The sequence below is a fragment of the Heloderma suspectum genome, chromosome 1 (assembly GCF_057233095.1).
Source record: "Heloderma suspectum isolate Gila_16-S chromosome 1, 16-S_ref, whole genome shotgun sequence".
NCBI classification, from domain to species: Eukaryota; Metazoa; Chordata; class Lepidosauria; order Squamata; family Helodermatidae; genus Heloderma; species Heloderma suspectum.
In genome coordinates, this window is record NC_139458.1 from 229,923,470 (window position 1) to 229,947,825 (window position 24,356).

At 41.1% G+C, this 24,356-nt stretch overlaps 1 protein-coding gene across 3 annotated transcripts in view; it reads right to left on the reverse strand.

Moving 5' to 3' along the window:
- Positions 1 to 24,356, reverse strand: part of SUCLA2 (succinate-CoA ligase ADP-forming subunit beta) — a 69,147-nt gene that overhangs the window by 38,238 nt on the left and 6,553 nt on the right. For all 3 annotated transcript variants that reach the window (XM_084821146.1, XM_084821137.1, XM_084821154.1), the window contains exons 2-6: positions 12,095 to 12,272; positions 4,324 to 4,423; positions 3,280 to 3,442; positions 1,391 to 1,519; positions 846 to 984 (exon numbers count right to left, since the gene is read on the reverse strand). In XM_084821146.1, the coding sequence (XP_084677272.1) occupies positions 846 to 984; positions 1,391 to 1,519; positions 3,280 to 3,442; positions 4,324 to 4,423; positions 12,095 to 12,272 (709 nt within the window). The remainder of the gene's footprint in view (positions 1 to 845; positions 985 to 1,390; positions 1,520 to 3,279; positions 3,443 to 4,323; positions 4,424 to 12,094; positions 12,273 to 24,356) is intronic.

A 24,356-nucleotide genomic window follows, 5' to 3' on the forward strand; every position in this document is an offset into this window, starting at 1 on the left:
TCCATGTGCCCAACTCCTGTAACTGGTTTTTCCTGAGAAAGTGCCCCTTCCAAAAGCAATTCCTGTCTTCAGAAATTCTTAATCTTCCTGATAAACTGAAGCATGAACAGGTGCATCTCAACTGCTGATACCTTCTCTTTCAGCAGGGATACCAGGCTGCATGTGCTGCAGGTACAGTTTTCCATATCCTAAGACAGGAGAACACACAGCATAGACCTTGTAGGTCACCACAGCAGTTCTCTCACTAGCCATGTTGTGTGGTTCTCTGTAGGCAGTATCACAGTCCTCTGGGATTCCGCTTCAAACTTCCCTACCAAACTCTCATTTAGAGCTCACTATTTGCTGCTCCTGCTCACTCACTCTGGTAAACTACTTACAGAGCTCTGCAGTGACTCATCTCAAGCAGCAGAAGTCCCTCCCACCAGGACCATGTGCCCGAGCACATGACAGTAATTCAGTTATACCATGTGCTTTTCAAAAGAAAGGACACACACATAAGAAAGTCAGAGAAATCTGGGCTGGGGGCAGAAGAGTTGTTACTCAAAGAAAATGAATAAGAATATGACACTGATTTGACTAGGAAGGTTCCAAACCCAAAGAAGAATTGGGTCCATCACATTCAATTAATGTCAGCACACAGTATTTTAGATCCCAACCACTACTGACTGACCTAAAATGTGTTCACTGCAGTTCATGCAGCAATATGGGATATAAAAATTGCCTTTCTACCAGACCATGATGCTTTGAGTACATTCTTCAGTTAATTTTTAAAATATCCTCTTAATAAACATGAACCCAATTACACAAGTCACAACATCAAACAATTCTATAAGAAAATACTTTACCAATCCCTGTGGAATCTTCAACCATGGGGTTAATTTCTACCATAGTGGCATCAAATTTAATGAAGAGGTTGTATATCTTAATCATATTATCAGCCGCTTCATTTACCAAGTTAGCAGGAAATCCCATTTTCTTGGCCAGCTAGAAACAGAAAACAAAAGGGTACAAGAAATCTTAACAGCAAGCTAACCAGCTAGATACATAATGCATTCTATGTTTGGTTGTTCTATCACACTTTATCTGCCTAATGTATAGGCTAATGTATTAAAGATGCTGAAGAGCCAAATGTTGCAAATGAAAATATTACAGGATGATTACAGGTATTATTGGATACCTTCCAATTCTTCTACTCTCTGACTAGCTGATGTTTATGTTTTTGAGGTGTACACAGTTTGGTTTAATTACAACCTTGTCACGGCTATACTATAAACACAAAATTTTATGAATACATATAACATTAATCGATCTGGAAGATGCAATATATTCTCTCTCAACTCAAAAGGCCATAAAGAAGTTGTCACTGAATAAAGAGTGCACAATTCAGTACCCTGATGGCTTGCTCCTTTTTTATGCCTTCCACAATGTCAACAGGTTCCTTAGCTATTGCATCAGGATTCTCTGCAGCCACATCTTCAATATTGACACCACCCTGAGAACTGCCAATGAGTACAGGACCCTAAAAAGAAGACTTTTCAGTAAGATGATATTTATAAATCTCAGGAAAGTTGAAATAATTGTGTAGTTAACTTAGACTGTAAAGTTACAGTAATTGTAGATTGTATATGTTTTAAACCATATAATTTAGGCTGGGAGGAAGCAGTGTGAATACCAATCCACTCCTGTGCTTGAACAGTGCTTTGCTAGTATCTGTGATTTATTTTATTTTAAAATTGTTTTTCCAGATGGCAGGAAACACTTCAAACAAAATAAAGCCCTGGTCTTCAGTGATCTATCAACATTACTCCCCAGAGACATCTTTAGGAAGTAAAGGTGGTGGGCAGCTGGAAGCCAGCGCTTCACTCTGATGTGCTCCCAGCTGCCTGGGAAAAAAAGAAGAGAAGGAAAGACCTCATTGCCACTGCCTGGTAAAGGTGTGGGGAGGCTTGGGGATGGCAGCAGGTCAGCTGGGGAAGGGCTGGGAATGATGGGAGGAGGAACAGTAGAGATCGGGGCTGGGATGGGGAATGACCCAACATGGGAAAAGATTAAGTGGGGAGGGTTTATGGAGGCCTATGGTGAAAGTCAGTGGCGGGGAAAGAAAGGGGATCTGTGTGTGAGTTTTGGGTGTGGGATTGTGTGTGCGTACATACACATACACACACACACGCACATACTGGGGGGTGATCATGAAAGAGAGAGAAAAAATGAATGACTATGGTGAGTGGACCTTGTGTGTTGGGAGTGTTGAGTAAGAGTTTGTAAAAGATTAGATATGGGCCTGTGAACTTTCAGGCTTAATACAAACTTTTAGTCTTTGGGGAATGGTGGGAAGGGGAACCCAAATAAATACAATAATTTTATCAGAAAAACAAGATACTGACATTTTTTTTAATTTTCAGGGGAAATTAAGTGATGTACATTTTAGGGCAACACTTGAGAAAAAATCTAAGTTATTTTTATTTATAATAATGACGTGTAACTACACAATCTCCCATCGTGGTTTAATCAAAAGATAACCAAAAACATTTCAGTAGCCTAGTACCACATAATGGTGCATAAAGGTAAGAATTCCCAGCAGCTTCTGTAGTTTTCTTTTTATGCAGAAATGAGTTTAATTTGAGCCAGAGGAGAACACTATTGCTGCCCCCCCCCCATACATACCCATCCAACCCCAATATTCTCCAGCACCCATGAACCAATTCTAACTGGGTAGACCATAAAACAAATAAATTTTAAAAATTTTGTAGGTAACAGGAATGACGTTTAAGTAGAATTTCTTAAAATCTTGGTCATCCCCTCAATGCTGGGCTCTTGTTAAAAACAAAGAGAGAATGGCCCAAATCTTTTGCTGAACATATCCCCCTCAGCAGCTGTCCTCAGAGAACTCAAAACATACTTGTAAAGCTCACGAGTATAAAATGCATGGCACCAATGCATATTTCCTTACATTTCCTCTTGAACAAGTCTCATGCCAAATCCCATTTAATAAACCTGATCTAGTAAGAAGCAATTTGGGTCCTTATATCCAATTAAACATTTAATTGCATCATACTACAGTAATTAGCACTGGCAGTTTTTGACAGGATGCTTTCTAACATATTAGCAAAAAAAGATTATGCCAAGTGTGGGGACAAGTGCTTTCCATTCCTGCTTTTTTCCTGCTTTCCATATTCCTGCTTTCCATATTCCTGCTTTCCATTACATACTATAATTGTGCAGAGTCTTCATCCCACCCAAGAACAATGTGCTGTAAAAGCATTTCTCCTCAAGACTTGCCTGAAATGATCGCTCCATGGTTATTGCAAAATAGTATTCTCTCCTAGGATATCTGCGCTCACAGATAAATACTTGATTGCATATCCTGCCCTTTTCTCCTGTCTGCTTGGTGTATAGCTTTTTGCCAATCATTTTGGAGGAAATCTCTTTTGCTTCTTCTGGACTAAAATAAAAGCATTGTTCAAGACAGGACAAACAGAAATACTAGATCATCATCAAATCCATATTATTCTACTACATATTCATGGAAGATAAAGGTATCCATGGCTAAATATTACCTCTTGTATCAAGGGCAGCATGCCTCTATATGCCACTGCTAGGAACACAAGCAGGCGGGTACTGTTGCACTCATACCCTGCTCGTGGGCTTCCCATAGGCATCTGCTTGGGCACTGTGGGAACAGAATGCTGGACTAGACAGGCCTTTGGTTCCATCCACCACAGCTCTTACGTTGTTACATCAAAAAGGAATGTAAATTCACAAGTTAAGCCTAGAATTACACCTACCATTTCAAACAACCTTTCAAGCATTGAAAAGGACCACCTTCATCCATATCAGCCTGCTTGCACTTTAAGATCGGAAAGAGAGGCCCTTCTCATTTGTCCACCCTGAGAGCAGTTAGCTGGGTGACCACAGGTGAGAGGGCCTTCTCTGCAATGGCCCCACATCTTTGCAACAAGTTGCCACTGACGGTCTGCCATGCTCTGTTATTGCAGGCTTTTAAGAAGGCCTTAAAAACATATTATTTTACTGTGGCCTTCTCTTGAGATGACTGTTTTTGCTGCTGTTGTTGATTTTATTGTCTGCTTTTATTGTTGCTTTTATGTGCTATTTTATCTCTTTTAATATTTTAACTGATTTTATGTATTTTATTGCTGTGAGTTGCCTTGGGAGGGCTTCTGCCCTGAAAGGCAGCCAAGAATTTTTTTAAACAAATAACAATAAATAAAAGCATTAAAAAATAGGTATACTGAAATAATGTCAGTGAATGGGTGCGTAGTGCATTCTTAGATTGTAAAGTGTTTGTTCACAGGTTCAACTTACGAAAATACTATTTTCACTCCGCCTTTGAGGCCACCCTCGAAGGTACCTTTTCCCCTGCCACCAGCTAAAACTTGTGCCTTTACAACAAGGTCTTTTGTACCTAGAATAGAAGGTTAGACAAGAACTGTGATTAAATGAAATATTTAAAGACTGTATGAAGTCTTTAAACATATAGCAAAGGCAGATCTAGTTTTAAACATATGCTGCAAAATAATGCATACAAGCAAAGAGACTGGCAAGTGTCACTTAACGTTTTCTCATGATAAGAGAAAAACAAGTCAAAGGGTTGGATCCAATGGGACTCTTGTGCATGCACCCCAGGACCACCGACGGCCACAACGTAGCACTTCCAGGGGCAAGCACCAAAACGAGCAGAAATGCCAGTTTCTGGATGGGGCCCTCTGGTTAAAACAGGTCAGAACTGAACATAGTTGTTCCAAATGTTCTTGCAATAGTGTAGGAGGTGTTTAAATTCAGTCAGAGGTGCTCCCCATCACAGATATTACTGTAAGAACCCAGTAGCAACTGGACAGTCTTTACTTCAACATTAGATCAAAATAAGAGTACCAGTTCATACAATATTTCAAATTATCATAATCCAAGTAAAAATATTTTAGCCATTTTAGAGTGAGAATAAAAAGTTAAAGGGGGGGGGGAGCTTCTTTGCAGTAATCAAGAGAAACTTCCTTACCTTTAACACAATGGTGTTTTACTTATTGCCTTTGCAATATTCCCAATTGCAAAAAAAGCTATTATAGAAATTTGTCAAGTTTCCTTACTTGCATGATTTATTCTTATACAATTGAGATCTTATAGTAGGTAGACAGCATGAATTGATTTAAATCAAGGCTATTTTAATAAGTGATCTAAAGCAGCAACAAAGAAGTTATATGTAAATCACTGAATTAAATGAAGTTTCCCATTAAACTCATTTATTTCTTGAAAAATGGTACAGATCTAACCACAGTTTACAACTAGAGTTTGATTTATACTGTTTCATTTACATAAGCAGGCTTTGCTTCTCTTCGATCTGATTCAATACAATCAGTGCACAATTGTTTAAGCCACAGTGGATTGTGTCAGGCGTTTTTTTGAATTTTCAAACTGCAGCTTATGTCATGTGAACTTGGGCAGCAAGGGTTCTGCGAGGTTTAAACAACCCCTGCATAATGCTAGAACAAGCAGTGGGTTATGCCAAGCTTGCTTAACCCTCGCACAAACCCCACCAGCTGTGTTTGGGCAACACAAGCCATAGCTTGAATATTAGAAATGTCTGCCAGCATGGAACGCAGCCCACTGTAGCTTAAATTTGCAACAGTAGGCTATCTGATCACATGAACCAGGCCAATGTCTCGCTGTATATATATTGCATGCTTTCCTTTTTACCTATAGGGGGAACATCATTAAAATATTTCCATATAGGATCTTTCTTATGACCCAGCACCCATGACAGTCTGAGGTTAACAGCACATTCCTATACATGCTCAGAAATACATTCCTTTGAGTTCAATGGGGCTTACTCCAAGATAAGTGGGTATAGGATTGCAGCCTTAATATGAAAATGCAGGAAGAAGCACAATGGACAATTCTGTCTTCTTTTTTTCTTTCCAGTATTGCTTCTTTCTGCTTTACTCTGTCTTGGCCCAGCCTTGCCCTCCCAAAAAACAAAGTAGCAAGGAACAGTGAAATACCCATGATTGCTAGGTCAAAGCAAGGTGTTATAGGTAGTGGACTGAAAAAAAAATACTATTTTAACATTTTTTAAACAATTTTTTAACATTTCAAGCATCTTATTTCATCAACCTGCTATATTGTCTTTCTGTCTCAACTAACTCATCTGCCTTGATTGGCTCAATTTCACCACTACATAAGCACAGAACAACAATCCTTTGTTCCGTGTCTCTGCACATGTGACTTTAGTCAGAGAGACTGAAAGCCTAGAACTTTCAGGCGAGATGACATGTTAGGCAGCTTTTTTCTTGCTACCAAAATTCCAGAGCAATTTGGCAGCAGGAATTTCTAAGGCGGTATGTGTGTGTGTGTGACCCCCTGCAGGTTTCAAGGGAAATGGAAATTCACCTCCAGGCCCCTCAAATTTGCCCTCTCCTGGTCTAATCACTGAGCTACTATTTTTAAACTTGAAGTGATATCACAGAATCATAGAATAATAGGGTTGGAAGGGGCCTATAAGACCATCGAGTCCAACCCCCTGCTCAATGCAAGAATCCAAGTCAGAGCATCCCTGACAGATGGCTGTCCAGCCTCGAATGCCTTCAGTGTGAGAGAGCCCACTACCTCCCTAGGGAATAAGTTCCATTGTCCTATTGCTCTAACAGTCAGGAAGTTTTTCCTGAGGTTCAGCTGGAATCTGGCTTCTTGTAAGTTGAGCCCATTACTCCGTGTCCTGCATTCTGGGATGATCAAGAAGAGATCCTGGCCTTCCTCTCTGTGACAACCTTTCAAGTCCTTGAAGAGTGCTATCCTATCTCCCCTCAGTCTTCTCTTCTCAAGGCTAAACATGCCCAGTTCTTTCAGTCTCTCTTCATAGGACTTTGTTTCCAGTCCCCTGATCATCTTTGTTGCCCTCCTCTGAATCCTCCCCAGTTTGTCTGCATCCTTCTTAAAGTGCGGTGCCCAGAACTGGCCATAGTACTCCAGATGAGGCCTAACCAGTACTGAGTAGAGGAGAACTAGTACTTCCTGGGATTTGGAAGCTATGCTTCTATTAATGCAGCCCAAAAGAGCATTTGCCTTTTTTGCAGCCATGTCTCATTGTTGGCTCATCTTCAGCTTGTGATCTACAACAATTCCAAGACCCTTCTCGCTTGTAGTGTTGTTGAGCCACGTATCCCCCATCTTGTAACTGTGCATTTGGTTTCTTTTTCCTAGGTGCAGAACTTGGCATTTATCTCTATTAGATTTCATTCTGCTGTTTTCTGCCCAGCACTCCAGCCTATCAAGATCACTTTGAATGCTGTTTCTGTCTTCCAAGGTATTTGCTATCCCGCCCAATTTTGTGTCATCTGCAAATTTGATCATCATTCCCTGCACCTCCTCCTCCAAGTCATTAATAAAAATGTTGAAGAGCACTGGGCCCAGAACTGAGCCCTGCGGTACCCCACTCGTTCCCTCTCCCCAGTTTGAGAAGATCCCATTGAGAAGATCCCAAAAGCACCCTTTGAGTCCAATTCTGTAGCCAACTGTACATCCACTGGATCGTTGTTTCAGCTAGCCCACTTTAAGCTAGTTTGCTCATCAGGATATCATGGGGCACTTTGTCGAAAGCTTTGCTGAAGTCGAGGTCTATTACGTCTACAGCATTCTCACAGTCTACAAGGGAGGTTACCTGATCCAGAAATGAGATCAGATTCATGTGGCAGGATTTGTTCTTGACAAATCCATGTTGGCTTCGAGTAATCACTGCATTGTTTTCAAGGTGCTTACAGATGGATTGCTTTATCATCTGCTCCGGAATTTCCCCAGGGATTGATGTCAGACTGACTGGTCTGTAATTCCCAGGTTCCTCCTTTTTACCCTTTTCGAAGATAGGGACCACATTAGCCCTCCTCCAATCATCTGGCCGCCCGTCCTCCATGATTTCTCAAAGAGAATAGACAGTGGTTCTGAGAGTTCTTCTGCCAGTTTCTTTCTTACTCTAGGATGTAGTTCATCTGGCCCTGGAGATATGAACTCATTCAAAGTAATGAGGTGTTCCTTGACCATATGTCTATCGATCTCAAGCTGCAATCCTGCCCCTTCAGCCTGTACTTCACCTTTGCCAGGGGGGTCATAGACCCTCTTTTGGGAGAAGACTGAGCCAAAGTAGGAGCACTTCTGCCTTTTCTTTGTCATCTGTTATCATTTTGCCATCTTTGTTTAATAGCTGAACCATCATTTCTTTCCTCTTTCTTTTACTATGCATGTATCTGAAGAAACCCTTTTTGTTGCTTTTAGCATCCCTCGCTAAGCTCAGCTCGTTGTCAGCTTTAGCCTTCCTGACGCCATCCCTGCAATTCTGTGCTATCTGCCTGTACTCTTCCTTTGTTGTTTGTCCTTCCTTCCACTTCCTAGCGGTGTGCTTTTTTGTTTTCAGATCATATCTAAGCTTTTTGTGAAGCCACATTGGCTTCTTCTGTTGCTTTCCACCTTTTTTTGTTGTTGGAATTGTTTGTAATTGTGCCTTGAGAATTTCCTTTTTTAAGAACTTCCACTAATCTTGGATTCCTTTTCTCGTTAGAGTCGCTTGCCATGGGACCGTCCTGATAATTGTTCTGAGTTTGTTAAAATTGGCTTTCCTAAAATCCAGGGTATGCATTTGGTTACACTCAGCTTTTGATTCCTTTAGAACCATGAACTCAAGGATAACATGGTCACTTTCCCCCAGAGTTCCTGTAACTGCTACTTGATCCACTAAGTCATCTCTGTTGTTTAGGATCAAGTCAAGGATAACCGATCCTCTAGTTCTTTCCTCTACTTTCTGTAGGAGGAAGTTATCTGCTACACAAGTCAGGAATTTCCTGGAGGGGCCATGTTTTGCAGAATTTGTCACATAACAAACATTGGGGAAATTGAATTCCCCCATTACTACTACATCATGCTTCCCTGAAACACTGGCTATTTGCTTTTCCAAAGTTTCATCCTCGTCTTCTCCTTGATTGGGTGGCCGGTAGACTCCAACCACCAGGTTCCTTTTATTCTTTATTCCATTTATTTTAACCCAGATGGTCTTGATGGGGCTACCAAGCTCATCCTCCTGTATTTCTGTGCAGGGATATGTATTTTTAACATATAGTCCAACCCCACCTCCCTTTCTGTTCTTCTTGTTCTTTTTGAACAAGTTATATCCTTCAATTGCTGCATTCCAGTCATGAGAGCCATCCCACTAACTCTCTGTTACACCTATCAAGTCATAATTTCCCTCCTGTATTAAGAGTTCAAGTTTGTTCTGTTTCTTTCCCATACTGTGGGCATTAGTATATAGACATCGAAGACCATGTGCTTCATAGTCTGGCTTTCTTCCTACATTTCTGTGAAGACTATTATTGGGCACTATTAGAGCTGTTCTCTCCGTTGTGGTGCATGGGCCTTCATCCATTGTTACCCCCAACTTTACGTCTCCCTTCCCCGCAGGATTCAGTTTAAAGCCCTTCTGATAAAATTCTTCATGCTGTGGCCAAACACATTCTTCCCAGCCTTTGTGAGGTGCAACCCATCCCTTGCTAACAGTCCATCTTCCAGGAAGTATAGCACGTGGTCCCAGAACCCAAATCTCTCCTGTCAGCTCCACCTTCATAGCCAGTCATTCACCTGGAGTATTTTTCTTTCCCTTTCTATCCCTCTTCTAACTACTGGAAGGATGAATGAGAAAACTATCTGGGCTTCAAAGTTCTTGAGTTTCCTTCCCAAAGCTCCACTTGGCGATATCATTTGTTCCCACATGGATGAGAAGAAAGGGATACCTGTCAGTGGGCTTTATGAGTTCCAGCATCCCTACAGTCACGTCTCTAATCAATATCTGGCGAGTCCATGAGTCTTCACGACATACTCAGGTTTTGATCCCACACAGCAAGGAGTCTCCCATTACTACTACTATTCTCTTCTTCTTGTTGTAGGCCTTGGTTTCATTGCCTCTGCTTGACTGACCTTCAGCCTCTTGCTCGCTCTCATGCAGGGTCCCCTGTAATTCTTCCTCTGCAGGCTGTCCTTCAGTCTCATCCTCAAGTACCTGAAAACAGTTCCATAGTTCCACTGCTTCCACTGGTGCAGAGCGGCTTCTAGTTCCTCTGCTCCTGTCACTCTTTTCCAAGGAGTATCCTCTACCTCATTTTTCCTCACCTCAGCATTTCCCTCTTCTGCCTCAGCTTGCTGTTGCTCTTCAAGCTTCTGTTCTTCACTTTGCTGCTGCAGTTCCACCGTTCCATCCAAGAACTCTTCGTGTTCTCTTATTCCATGGAGCATCGACACTCACCGCTCAAGTCCTCTTACCTTTTCTTCCAACAGTGTAGTGAACTTGCACTTGTTGCAGGTGTAGGCCATGTTGATCTCAGGCAAGAAAATAAACACTGCACACACCTTGCAGGTCACCACCACTGGAGAGTCGTGTCCTTCCATAGTCTCTTTTCCCTTTTTGTGTCTAGTTTTCTGATTGTTCTAGAGTAGCCTGTGCTTGGTCCTCTACTCAGTGGAAGTTAAAAACAGAGTCCCACTCTTTGTCTTTGTCTCCTCTGCCTCTTTTGTCTCCTCTTCCAGTGCAACCCCCCTGGCCAACTCCTGTTTGCTCTCCCTGTTCACTCACTCTGATCGCTCATTCTCTGGGAGCTTGCTTGCTTCTATAGTCCCTAGACCAGCTGGAGCAGCTTCCTCTGCTCTGCTCAGCTAGGAGGCGGGAAACAATATAATAAAAATATTATAAACAACCCGTATTTTTATTGGTTGGAGGAGGGGGGCAGGAGGGGTGGGGGATGCCCAAGTATGGGACCCCCTGAGGTGCTCCCCAACCCCGGCACGAAGGGGGAACCTGCAGGTAAGTGGGTGTTTAAAACCCTTTCTCCCACCCACCCCCGTGGGGTGGGAGAAAGGATAACAGTCTTAAGCACACACTTACCTGCAAGATCCCCCTTTGTGCCGCAGTGCGGGAGGGGGTCGCATCCATTTCAGTGGGTCTATTTATCCCATCCATTTCAGTGAGTCTACTCTAACAAGGATTTATGTTGGATTTAACCCTTAGATCCATGCACCTGCTCTAAAGTAAAAATGTAATGTCTGTTGGCCCTGATTTCATACCCATTATATTTCTTCCTTTCCTTTTCCATTAAGTTTCTCATTCTCAATGTCAAGTTTGCCTGATCAGATATTTTAATCATAGCCCTGTCGAAATATAATCAAATCCAATTAATAAAAAACCTTTCCGTTTAACATGATGTGTTAAGGTTTTTCCATGTTTATTCAAGCTCCAAAACGCTGGGCAATTACAACTGTTAAGGGCCATGCTGTTAACAGACACTTTATTTAGGGAATATGGGTATGGTATCCTATGCTGCGGCTGGATAGCTGTAACTGGAGGAGTGGTGGACCTAAGTCCTGGATTTATCTGCTCACTGCAATAGACACCTGGAGTTATCATGCAATTGAAGCTGGGTATTTGTAATGTGGAATGGTAGCTTAACTTCTAAAGTTGGAAAAACTGCTGTCTCTTATTAACCTCCCCTCCTGCAAGAGGGGACCACTGTACCAGATTTAGTGGATAAATCTACTATGGTGGTTCTAAGGATGAAGTGTCCCCAAAAAGGCCTCTTTGGGCACAATCCTATGCATGTTTAGACAGAAAAAAGTCCCAGAACTCCCAGCATTCCCCAGCCAGCACTGTTTTTTTCTGTCTAAACATGCATAGGATCACACCCTTACAGTCCTCTGCCTGAATCTAGGACAAAAAATAGCCCAGAGCAAGAAGACAAGATGTTCTTTCATCACTTCCAAGATCCATGCAATGCAGCACAGAACATGGGTGTAAATAAGCAATGCTAGTTGCAGACATTTTTAAGTGTCAGTAACGTACTACGAAAAAGAAAATTGAAGTGTATATTTGAAGTCTTTAGTTGATAACTCTCTCAATGGCACTTTCATTACACAGCTGTGAAACCGTAAGATCTGAGGCACTGAGCAAAACATCCAGAATTTTAAAGTATAAGCCGCATTTGTTTCTCCACCCAAAGGAGACCCTCTTTAACATTAGAGAGGATACATTTACTGCATATATTATTCAATTTTATACCTATTTCTTTCGCAATTTTGTAAGCTTCCTCTGGTGTCTTTGCAACCAATCCATATGGAACAGAAATTCCAGCTTCTTTCAGTAGTCCCATGCTGAGGTATTCATGTAATGACAAGTTCCTTCGCTGCTGTACTTGAAACACACAGCTCTTAAACAAACCTGGACTTCCACTGAGAACCTAGGAAAATTGGAACACAACTTTTAATTTAATACATCTTTTCATCATATAAGCAATAAGATGTATCGTATACTAGCAATATTACATACTTACCATAAAGGCCTTTGACAAAATTCATTGGAAATTTATTTTTACCACACTATTTTTGGTTTTCCTATAGAATTTTTGAAATGTATGAGTTATACCCTTATACTCAGCTCCAAGAGCAAGAGTAATGACTAACCGTTTTTCAGCTTTTTTTGTTTACTTGGGCAGGGCGCCAGACAAGGTTGCCCACTTTCCCCATTAATAGCCAACTTATGTTTGGAACCCCTGGCATGTGCTATTAGACAAAATAGTAGTATTCATGGATTTGTCCATTTTGGTTTAGAATTTAAAATTAGCCTTTACGCTGATGATATCTTGTTTATCTCAAAACTCCAGTTGTCGGTTCCAGCTTTGATGCAATTAATACTTTTTGGTAAATTAATGCTTTCAGTGATTTGTCTGGCTATTCAATTAATTGGTCACAGTTGGAAATAATACCGATTGGAGATACACTAGTCTATTAGCCAACTGGAAATTCCGATGGTGCCCAGAGTCTGTTACTTACTTGGGAATAATTATCCCTAGAGATATATCTCAAATGATTAGGTTAAATTTAAATAAGTTGATTAATGAATTATATTTTGTGAGATATAGATGGGCATCTTTAAACTTGAGTCTATGGGGTAAGGTTAATACACTTAAGATGAATACTATACCTGAAATTATGTTATATGTGGGATCCCTATACTTATACCTGGCAAATATTTTCAAAAACTTAATGCTTTGTTTTGTAAATTCTTTTGGGGTTCCTTTCCACCAAGAATATCTTTGAAAAGAATGCAACTTCCAATTAATGAAGGCGGGTTCGTTTTTCCAGATCTAACTACATATCATCGAGCTTATTTGCTGACATGTACCAAATTTTTGGTCTTTTCCACTCAGATTTGATTTTCCACCTTGGTCAGCGTTGGAATCTTCTTGTCTGGAACCTCTCCTTAAATGGATGGCATTAGGTTCTTGGTACTTTAAGGTAGACAGAGCTCCTCCCACAATTATTGCAGTCAGAGATGTGTGGCGTATAATGTCATGCTAATTACACATTGATCCATTTTCCCAAGCCCAATTGACTTTGTGGGGAAATCCAGATTTAAAAATTGGAAAGAAAATGTTTTTATGACAGACTTGGACAGATAAAAAGATCAATTAGTGGGTGCTGATGATGAGTTTTTGCTATTTAAAACTTTACGAAATAAATGTGGTTTGCCTGCTACAGTGGAATGGCAGTATTTGCAATTGAAACAATTTGTTAGTATCTAGATTCGGTCCTGTTGCTTTTACTGCTTTGGAGTCTCCTTCGTTACTGGAAGTACTTGATGAAGCTGACCAGATATATCGACCTACGATTCATGTTCATAAATACTTATTATCAATGAACAAATATGATACATGTGGTTTGCAGCAGGAATGGAATAGGGAATTGAAATGTCCTATATTGTTTAATCAATGGACCGCCATTTCAGCATCTATATTGGATATCTCTGTGGATCTTCGGTTACGTCTTATTCAGCAAAAACTTTTGCTTCCGGTCTATTGGATGCCACAATGTCTTTTTAAGAAAGGCTTGTCAAATTCGTCCAATTGTTGGGAGGTGTAATATAGTCAATGCTTCTCTTATTCATATGTTTTGGAAATGTCCAGTAGTTGCCTCCTTTTGGGAGGAAGTCATTATATGGATACATTTTGGATTGGAAAGCTCTTTTATATTTACTGATGTAAATGTTCTCTTAAATTATTTACCTGTTTTTTGGAATGTCACACATGGTCAGCGTAAATGGATCTTTCATGCCCTCGTTGTTGCTAAAAGACTGATGTTATAACACTAGAAAGATAAAAGCTCACCTCCTATAATACAATGGATTGAAGACTTGACAACACTAGCAACATTTGAAAGGGTGGTATATGGGCGTCATTTGCAAATGGACTTTTATTTGGATATCTGGTCTGCTTTTACTGAAGTTTATGTGTAACCTTTCCCTCCCCCTCTTTTTTTCTTCTTGAATATTGTAATATTTGAAACTGAGGATTTTAGAATATGTTGTTATATTTTTTTATTTGGTTTGGTTTGGTTTTTAATGTTTTTTGTTTGTTTTGTTGTTTAGTTTAGTTAAAATTCACAATAAAAAATTGATAAAAATTATATACTTACCAACTGAAACCAAAACATGTGAGCATTATACACAAGTGTGAGCTAAACAGCAAAAGCCCTACCCCCTGAAATGGAAGGCTACAATCAATCAAGCAACAGCTCTGTCCCCAAATAAGATAAAGCTTCCAACACAGAAGCCTCCATAACCACTGAAGTTTACCCAGCATACGATATGCAAACTAACGAGTGCTTAAAAGGTCTTCTAAGCATGGGTCAGGTTTCAGGCTTAAACCTAATCAGTCCATCAGCTGTTACTGGCACCATTCCTACTATACGTTTGTTTGTTTTTTAGTTCTGGGCTTCTACTTGTGCCACATATACATTTCTCTATGGAACAGCTTACCTCTGTAATCTGAACCTATTTAGGCGACGCTGACTCAGGGTGAGTTTAAACTAGAAGGAGGCAAAGTGTGGCCCTCCAGATATTGTTGGACTACAACTCCAATGATTTCTCACCATTGTCTATCCTATGTAGAGCCGATTGGGGTTGCAGTCCAACAATTTATGAAGGGCCACACATTGCCCACTCCTGGTTTAAACCAATCCTATGCTTGTTTATCTGGCAATCCCACTAAGTCAGCCTCGCTCAACCTGGTGCCCTCCAGATGTGTTGGATTTTGGGCATGCTGAGTGGGGATGATGGGTGTTATAGTCCAACATATCTGGAGGGTACCAAGTTGGGAAAGGCTGCACTAAGAGTGAGAAAGTCTAAACATTTAAGCACTAATCACACCTTGAAGAACAAGTAATTGGGTTTTAATCAGACACTGGTTGACAAAAACATTGCAAAGATGCAATATCAACAACTCCTGAGGTATGATTTAAGAAATATTAACAATATTTGAGAACATCTGAGGACCTGCAAGGTCTGTTTGAGAGAAACATGACTACACCGAGGAGAAGAAAGGGGCTGGCATCACTGCCAGTTCCCCCCGTACCTCCTGTGTCAAAAGTTTCAAAAACAGAAGATATAGGGGAATTATTTACTCTGATAAAGACTTTATCCTCGCAATTTACAGAGCAAGCCAAAAGGTTGGATTCAATCCAAAATTCCATCACCGCCTTGCAAGGAGCTGTGGATCTAATTAATGCGTCACGGCAAAAAATGGAGATGAAAATGAATGAGCTAGAAGACCGAGTGGCAGGGAATGAAACTATGACACAAATTTGTTTTAAAAATACCACTGGCAGAACTTCTCAACTGGAGGCCTTCACGTGCAGATCCAATGTATGTATTATTGGGATTAAAAATCTATCTTATTATGTAAAATTGCCTATTTTTGTGGATAAACTTTTGTATGAGATACTCCCTATCCCATCTGATTATTTACTTGATACTGAGCAGGCATTTTGTGTGCCATATGCTAAAGGGACTGACTATACAATCATAGTCCAATTTGCAGAAGTCTCCAGAAAGAATTATATCCTGCATTTGGCAAGAGAGGGTGGAAGCCTTTCCTGGAAACAAGATAAAGTTATTATTTCCAGATTACATCGAAGAGGTGGCGAATAGAAGAAGGCAATTTATCAAAGTGAAAAATATGGCAAAACAAATTAACTTACAATATTACTTAAAATGTCCTGCTACACTTTGTATTCCCCTTCATGGATCACTGCCTTGTTGTGGCGAAGGGGCTTGCGTAACTCAGTGAAGCCATAAGCTATGCCGTGCAGAGCCACCCAAGACGGACAGGTCATGGCAGAGAGTTCTGACAAAATGTGGTCCACTGGGGAAGGAAATGGCAACCCACTCCAGTATTCTTGCCAAGAAAACCCCATGGAACGTATCACAAGGCTAAAAGAGATGACGCCGGAAGATGAGCCCCTCAGGTCGGAAGGTGTCCAATATACTACTGGGGAAGAGCAGAGGGAACTTCCAGGTAGGGCCAGAAAGAGTGAAGCGGCTGGGTCAAAGCTGAAAGGACACTCAGCTGTGGGTGTGTCTGGTGGTGAAAAGAAAATCCGATGCTGTAAAGAACAATATTGTTTAGGAACCTGGAATGTCAGATCATTGAATCAAGGTAAGCTGGAGGTGGTCAAACATGAGATGGCAAGACTGGACATCGACATCTTGGGAATCAGTGAACTAAAATGGACAAGCATGGGCAAATTTAATTCAGGTGACCATTATATCTACTACTGTGGGCAAGAATCCCTTAGAAGAAATGGAGTAGCACTCATAATCAATAAAAGGGTGGGAAAAGCAGTACCGGGGTACAATCTCAAAAACGACAGAATGATCTCAGTACGAATCCAAGGCAAATCATTCAACATAACAGTAATTCAAGTCTATGCCCCAACCACTGAGGCCGAAGAAGCTGAGGTTGATCGGTTCTATGAAGACCTACAACACCTTCTAGAACTAACACCAAAAAAAGATGTCCTCTTCATCATAGGGGATTGGAATGCTAAAGCAGAAGGTCAAGAAATAACCAGGATAACAGGCAGGCATGGCCTTGGTGTACAAAATGAAGCAGGACAAAGGCTAATGAGAGTTTTGCCAAGAGAATACGCTGATCATAGCAAACACGCTTTTCCAACAGCGACTCTACACATGGGGCGACTCTACACATGGACATCACCAGATGGTCAATATCGAAATCAGATTGATTATGTACTTTGCAGCCAAAGATGGAGAAGCTCTATATAGTCAGTAAAAACAAGACCTGGAGCTGACTGTGGCTCAGATCATGAGATGCTCCTTGCAAAATTTCGGCTTCAATTGAAGAACGTAGGGAAAACCACTAAACCATGCAGGTATGACCTAAATCATATCCCTTATGAATATTCAGTGGAGGTGAGGAATAGATTTCAAGGATTAGACCTGATAGACAGAGTGCCTGAGGAACTATGGAAGGAGGTCTGTAACATCGTTCAGGAGGCAGCAACTCAATCCATGCCAAAGAAAAAGAAATGCAAGAAAGCCAAGTGGCTGTCTGATGAGGCTTTACAAATGGCTGAGGAAAGAAGGGATGCGAAAAGCAAAAGAGAAAGGGGAAGATATACCCAACTGAATGCAGAGTTCCAGAGAATAGCAGGGAGAGACAAGAAGGCCTTCTTAAATGAACAGTGCAAAGAAATCGAGGAAAACAATAGAATGGGAAACACTAGAGATCTCTTCAAGAAAATCAGAGATCTCAAGGGAACGTTTTGTGCAAAGATGGGCATGATAAAGGACAAAGAGGGCAGGGACATAACAGAAGCAGATGAGATTAAGAAGAGGTGGAAAGAAGACACAGAAGAACTATACAGGAAAGATCTGAATGTCTCTGATAGCCATGATAGTGTGGTCATTGAACTTAAACCGGACATCCTAGAGAGTGAAGTCAAGTGGGCCTTAGGAAGCATTACTAACATCAAAGCTAGCAGAGATGACAGTATTCCAGCTGAGCTATTTAAAATCTTAAAAGATGATGCTGTTAAAGTGCTGCACTCAATATGCCAACAAATTTGGAACACTCAACAGTGGCCACAAGACTGGAAAAGGTCAGTTTACCTTCCAGTTCCAAAGAAGGGCAACGCCAAAGAGTGTTCAAACTACTGTACAATTGCGCTCATTTCACATGCCAGCAAGGTGATGCTCAAAATCCTACAAGCTAGGCTTCAGCAGTATGTGAACCGAGAACTACCGGAAGCACAAGCTGGGTTTCGAAGAGGCAGAGGAACTAGAGATCAAATCGCCGACATTCGCTGGATCATGGAGAAAGCAAGAGAATTCCAGAAAAACCTCTATTTCTGCTTCATTGACTACGCTAAAGCCTTTGATTGTGTGGATCACAACAAACTCTGGCAAATTCTTAAAGAGATGGGAGTACCAGACCACCTTACCTGTCTCCTAAGAAACCTGTACGAGGGTCAAGAAGCAACAGTAAGAACCAGACATGGAACAACCGATTGGTTCAAAATTGGGAAAGGAGTACAACAAGGCTGTACATTGTCGCCCTGCTTATTTAATTTATATGCAGAGTACATCATGAGAAACGCCGGGTTGGATGAATCACAGGTCGGAATTAAGATTGCCGGGAGAATTATCAACAACCTCAAATACACAGATGATACCACCCTAATGGCAGAAAGCAAAGAGGATCTAAGGAACCTCTTGTTGAGGGTGAAAGAGGAGAGTGCAAAAGCTGGTTTGAAACTCAACATTAAAAAAACTAAGATCATGGCATCTGGCCCCATCACTTCCTGGCATATAGAAGGGGAAGAAATGGAAGCAGTGACAGATTTTATTTTCTTGGGCTCCAAGATCACCGCAGACGGTGCCTGTAGCCATGAAATTAAAAGACGCTTGCTCCTTGGGAGGAAAGCTATGGCAAACCTAGACAGCATAGTAAGAAGCAGAGACATCACCTTGCCGACAAATGTCCATATAATCAAAGCTATAGTTTTCCCAGTAGTAAGGTATGGCTGTGAGAGCTGGACTGTAAGGAAGGCTGAGCGCCGAAGAATTGATGCCTTCAAACTGTGGTGCTGGAGAAGGCTCTTACAAGTCCCCTGGACTGCAAGAAGGTCAAATCAGTCCATCCTAAAGGAAATCAACCCTGACTGCTCATTGGAAGGACAGATGCTGAAGCTCAAATATTTTGGCCACCTAATGCGAAGAGAAAACTCCCTGGAAAAGACCCTGATGCTGGGAAAGATTGAAGGCAAAAGGAGAAGGGGATGGCAGTGGATGAGATGGCTAGATAGCATCACTGATGCAATGAATATGAACTTGAGCACACTCCAGGAGAGAGCAGAGGACAGGAAGGCCTGGCGTGCTATGGTCCATGGGGTTACAAAGCGTCGGACACGACTTAACAACAACACTTTGTATAGTGCCTGAAGGTCAGATAAAGAAGTTTCAAAATCATGAAATGGCAGAGGCATGACTGAACGTTAAAATGCATGAGATTTCTGTTACATCCTCATGAACTGGAATTTTTAAACAAGCTTTGTTAACTGTTTGTGTTTAGTCTACATGATCCAGGCTAGGTCAGAAGATAAATGATTATACATATATTCGTTTATTCTCTTTCATCTTTCATTTTTTCTTGTTTTTCTTTATATTTTTTATTTCAAAATAGATATGGTATGGTGTATTTAAATTTATTGTTTGAGGGTATATTGTGCACATGCACTTATATATCTAGTATAAAATATATTAATGATGGTTGAAGGTTTATTTAAAGTTTTATTATTATATAACACTATATTTCTTTTTAATTATTATAATATTATTAATATAGGCTACTGGAAATGAACTGTAGACCTGTTTCTTTGATATAAGATTGATATCATATTGAAATGTAGGGTTCTTTATTAAACTGTAAGATTGTTAAGGTTATAGATAGTTTTTAAAACAGAATGGCATCAGAGGCCGGGGGGTATTGGAGTTTAAACTTAATTCTTTAAAGGGGAGGGAGAGGGGGAGGGAAGGGGAAAGAATCTTCTTTTTCTTTACTTCCTTTCCTCCTCTCTTTTCGTTATTGTGGTATCCTCATCAGAATATTGTATTGCTGGGAAATTGTAGTATTTATCAGGTTGTTCTTATTTTTGGTATTGTTTATTTCATTTATAAAGATAAAATAAAAATATATTTTAAAAAAAGAGGAAGCAGCTGGGGGGGGGAAGAATTGACACCCCCTCAATAGGCCAGATTGTAGTACCACCCTGGGCTCCAAGAATGCAAATAAAACTTCTTTTTTTAAACTCAGATTCAGGAGGACAAAGGGCATCAAGTCTTCTATAATTTTAGAAAATTTCTATCCTGGCCTTCAATTCCCAGGGCAGCTTATACAATCTCAAATACAATAACACATACACATATACTAAAAACAGCCAAATTCATAAGAGCAGCATAAAAACACCAAATGAAATAAAAGAGATGGAATTGGATTTAAAAGCCTGGGGGTGGGGGAGAGCATTTCCTTGATGCCAAAATCACATCAGTGTTGGTGGCAGGCATGCATCCTTGGGGGTACATTCCATAAACAGGGCATCACCATTGGAAAACCCTTCTCCCCTGTAACCACCTGCCAAGACTCAAATGGCAGGGGAACCTGGAGAATGGCTTGCTAAAAACTGAATCTTTGTAAACAAGGCAGGCACATATGGAGACAAGTGGTCTTAAAACAAATAAAATGTATCTCTACACATCAAGAGGAAATTAGATGACATATTTATATATTTTGCCATATATTCATATTACATTGTACATTAAAGACCTATTACCTCCTGAATTCAGTCTGATGCTGTTAAGTTTCTGTCAAGCATATAAGGCCTTTCTTTGTAACAGGGAAAGTTTGCTTTAGGTTAGAGGTTGCATGATGTAAGTAAGATCTTACCAACCTAGTTCCTAAACTGATCAATCAACTGAAGGAGTAAAGAAGGGGATTTCAGATTATATACCTGGATGTATTTCTACTAACATCCGTGTAAGAATCATTGATAGCAAATAGAAGAAACTATTGTAATATGGTATTGCATAAAGCTGCGTACAGACTAACAATTGAATCAGTAACAAATTGGAAAGATGAATTCAGTGGCTTTTTGGAGGATAGTGCAGAGCCCCATGCTGTTCAGTATCTTCATCATGGATGATGAAGAAGACAGTAGACATTTATCACATATCTATGCTGACATTCCTCCTAGAAGCTCAGAGTGGTATACATTGGCCTATGCCTATTTTTATCCTCACACTACCCTTGTGAAGGCACAACGCTATGCATGTTTAAACAGAAAAAGTCCTAAACGTCCAGCATTCCCCAGCCAGCAATGCCTTTTTTGGTCTAACTATGCACAGGATTGCACCTTAAGGCAGATTAGAGGAGGACAGGGTGGTTAGCCCTGTCAGCTTCATGACTGAAGGATTTTACCCCGGATCTTCCTGGTCCAAGCCTATCCTATGTACTACACCACACTGGCTACAAACATTCCAAGAGACAAGCTAAAAAACCGGATGCACTCAAACTGGGAAAATGGCATAGCAAAATGGGAAAATGTAGTGTCACGCATAGGAAAAAGGAATCGGGTGAAAAAATACACAGCTGGGGCATTACTAATTAGACAGCAGCAGTTCAGAAGATTAATGAGTTATTAGCAGATAAGAAACTAACTCTGAGTCAAAAATGTAAAGCTAGGACACAAAACACCCATGGTATTTGGAGGGCACAATCCTATCGGGATAGGCGGCCGCCTCCAAACTCCCGGGAACTGACCGATCCTATGGCCGTCTAGTCGCTGACTAGCAGCCATAGGATTGTGCCCTAAGTTATTTCCTTGTTTACAAGACTTGATGCAACAATCTTGTCAGCTTCGCACAGGTAAGACTTCAAGTGTGCTATATTCACTTCACAGCACCATAATCCTAAAAGGATGCTGAGATGCTAGAAATTTTTCAGAAGGAAGCCAGATGGGAGGACAGCTGGTACAGTACTAAAATGCTTGTTTGGCAGAAGGAAAACCCAAAAGGTTTAAATTCCAAAGACATTTTTAGGCTGAGCATAAGGAAAAACATGCTAACCCTGAAGTTTATCAACAGTTTATTTGTTTACAACATTTGTATACCGCTCCACATCTAAACAGATTCTGGAGTGGTGCACAAGAGATAAAATGATAAAAAGAATGACCTCTATAAGCAGAGAGTTCCATAGGAAAGGGGCCACCACACTGAAGGCTCTTTTCCTGGTGGACTCCAGTTGGGCCATGGGTCCATGTGGAACCACCAGGAACATGCTCTCTGATGACGTCAGTGGCAGGGCAAGTTGTTAAGGCACTCTCTCAGGTATCCTGGTCCCAAGTTATTTAGGGCTTTGTACATTAGTACCAAAACCTTAAATCTGGCCTGATAGCAAATAGGCAGCCAGTGCAGTTCCCTCAGTAAAGGAGTTACATGCTGAAAAGGGGCAGGTCCTGAAAATAGGCAAGCTGCTATGTTCTGCACTAGGTCAAGCTTCCAGAGCAGTCTTAAGTGCAGCCCCACTCAGAGCACATTGCAGTAATCCTGTCTTGAGGTTACTAGCACCTGTACCACTGTGGCCAAGCTATCCCTGTACAGGAGAGGCCATAGCTGAAGCTGGTAAAACGCACTCTGAGCCACCACGGCCACTTGGGCCTCCAGCAAGAGTGATAGACAGCATCACCGATGCAATGAATATGGACTTGTGCACACTCCGGGAGAGAGCGCAGGGCAGGAAGGCCTGGCATGCTATGGTCCATGGGGTCACGAACAGTTGGACACGACTGAACGACTGAACAACAACAACAACAACAACCCCTGACTACGAACCTGTTCTTTCAGAGGGGATGCAACGCCATCCAGAACAGGCAGTGAGCCTATCCTCAGCAGATTTCAGAGCCTGCGAGAGGCTGCAGGGGAGGTGAAATCTGTTTCGCACTTCCATTAGCAGATGACCCACATTGGCTCCAATCCAGAATAAAGTGCCTCAACAGCTTGTCTAGGATTAGTCAGGATTCTCCTGAGAATGTCTTGCACGGGTAGGCAAACTGTGGCCCTCCAGATGTTTTGGCCTACAATTTGGCCTATCTAGCCAACACAGCCAATAGTGAGGAATGACTGGAGTTGTAGGCCAAAACACGTGAAGGGCCGCAAGCTGCCGATCACTGACGTGCTGGGTGCACAACAGCCTATTTTAGGAATGAATTATATTCTGCGCCTCTTTTAATTCTTCAGGATGATGATTAGGAGTATCAATGGCTTAGAGTACCCCAAACCACTGGAATAGACTGTATTTCTACTGCTCTTTGGGTTCTTCTGTGGTAACCCATAGTAGCAGAGTCATGACAAACTGGTCAGTTAAATCACAGCATTTAGATCTAAGCCAGAAAATCTTCAAGGTTGCAATCTTACATACGCTTACCTAGGACTAAGCCCCATTGTGTTCAATGGGACTTATTTCTGAGTAGACGTATAAGATTGTACTGTAAATCAGCTTTAAACCATATTACAGTTACTAACTGTGGTCCTGGCTTATTTTCCTGGTTTGGTATTCAACATTAATTCAGAGTTCCCCAGTTTGGACATAATGGGGAACTCTAGCTTAATACAAGGCAGGATCTTTATGCTGAAGCTGACAGACAATGGGACAAGGAGGAGTGTTCAGACGCAGTACTCATTCCAGGCTTCATAAAGCACTGTTCATGAGGCTTTGAAAGACAGTCTAAAACAGATGAATAAGGCACTCTCACTGACCACCACATAATTTTGAATCTCCCTTGCCCTGAAAAGATGTCCATTCATTCACCTAATGATTTATCAGGAACATTCTCAGATTCTCGTCTAATGGACTAGCTTTTAATGGCTAGGTCTCATGTCTAGTAATTTTTGTTTTGCATGAATATTTTCCATTGGATATTTTAAAATCATTATCCACCCTAGAGATGGGGGCAAGATAGAAATGTAGCTGTATCCAAGAATTCTTTCTTAGCTCATTTGTTGATTAGGCATGGCCAGCCTTAGGTTTTTTTTCTGTTTGTAATATATACTCATGTTTTTTTTCTTTAAACAACCTAAACTGTGGAGAGGCATGATAAAAATGTTTGAACCACATTTCTGATGCAGATGGAATTAATTTTCTTCCTGTCAGCATTACCTTCATAGATATACATCTATTCCTCAGAAACACAAGGGGGCAAAGAAAAGATGGTGGGTCTAATGCCATATAGACAATGGAGGTTCAGACAAGAAAAGCCCTGAAACATTGGCAAAAAGTCCTCAGGGTGAGTAATCCGATTGTCACTAGACAGTGTCCAGACGGCCATAGGATTTTTCAGTTTCTGGGAACTAAGCTCAGAGCCAGGACTCCAAGCTTGGTTCCCAGAAACCACAGTCCCCCCCCCATTCCCCC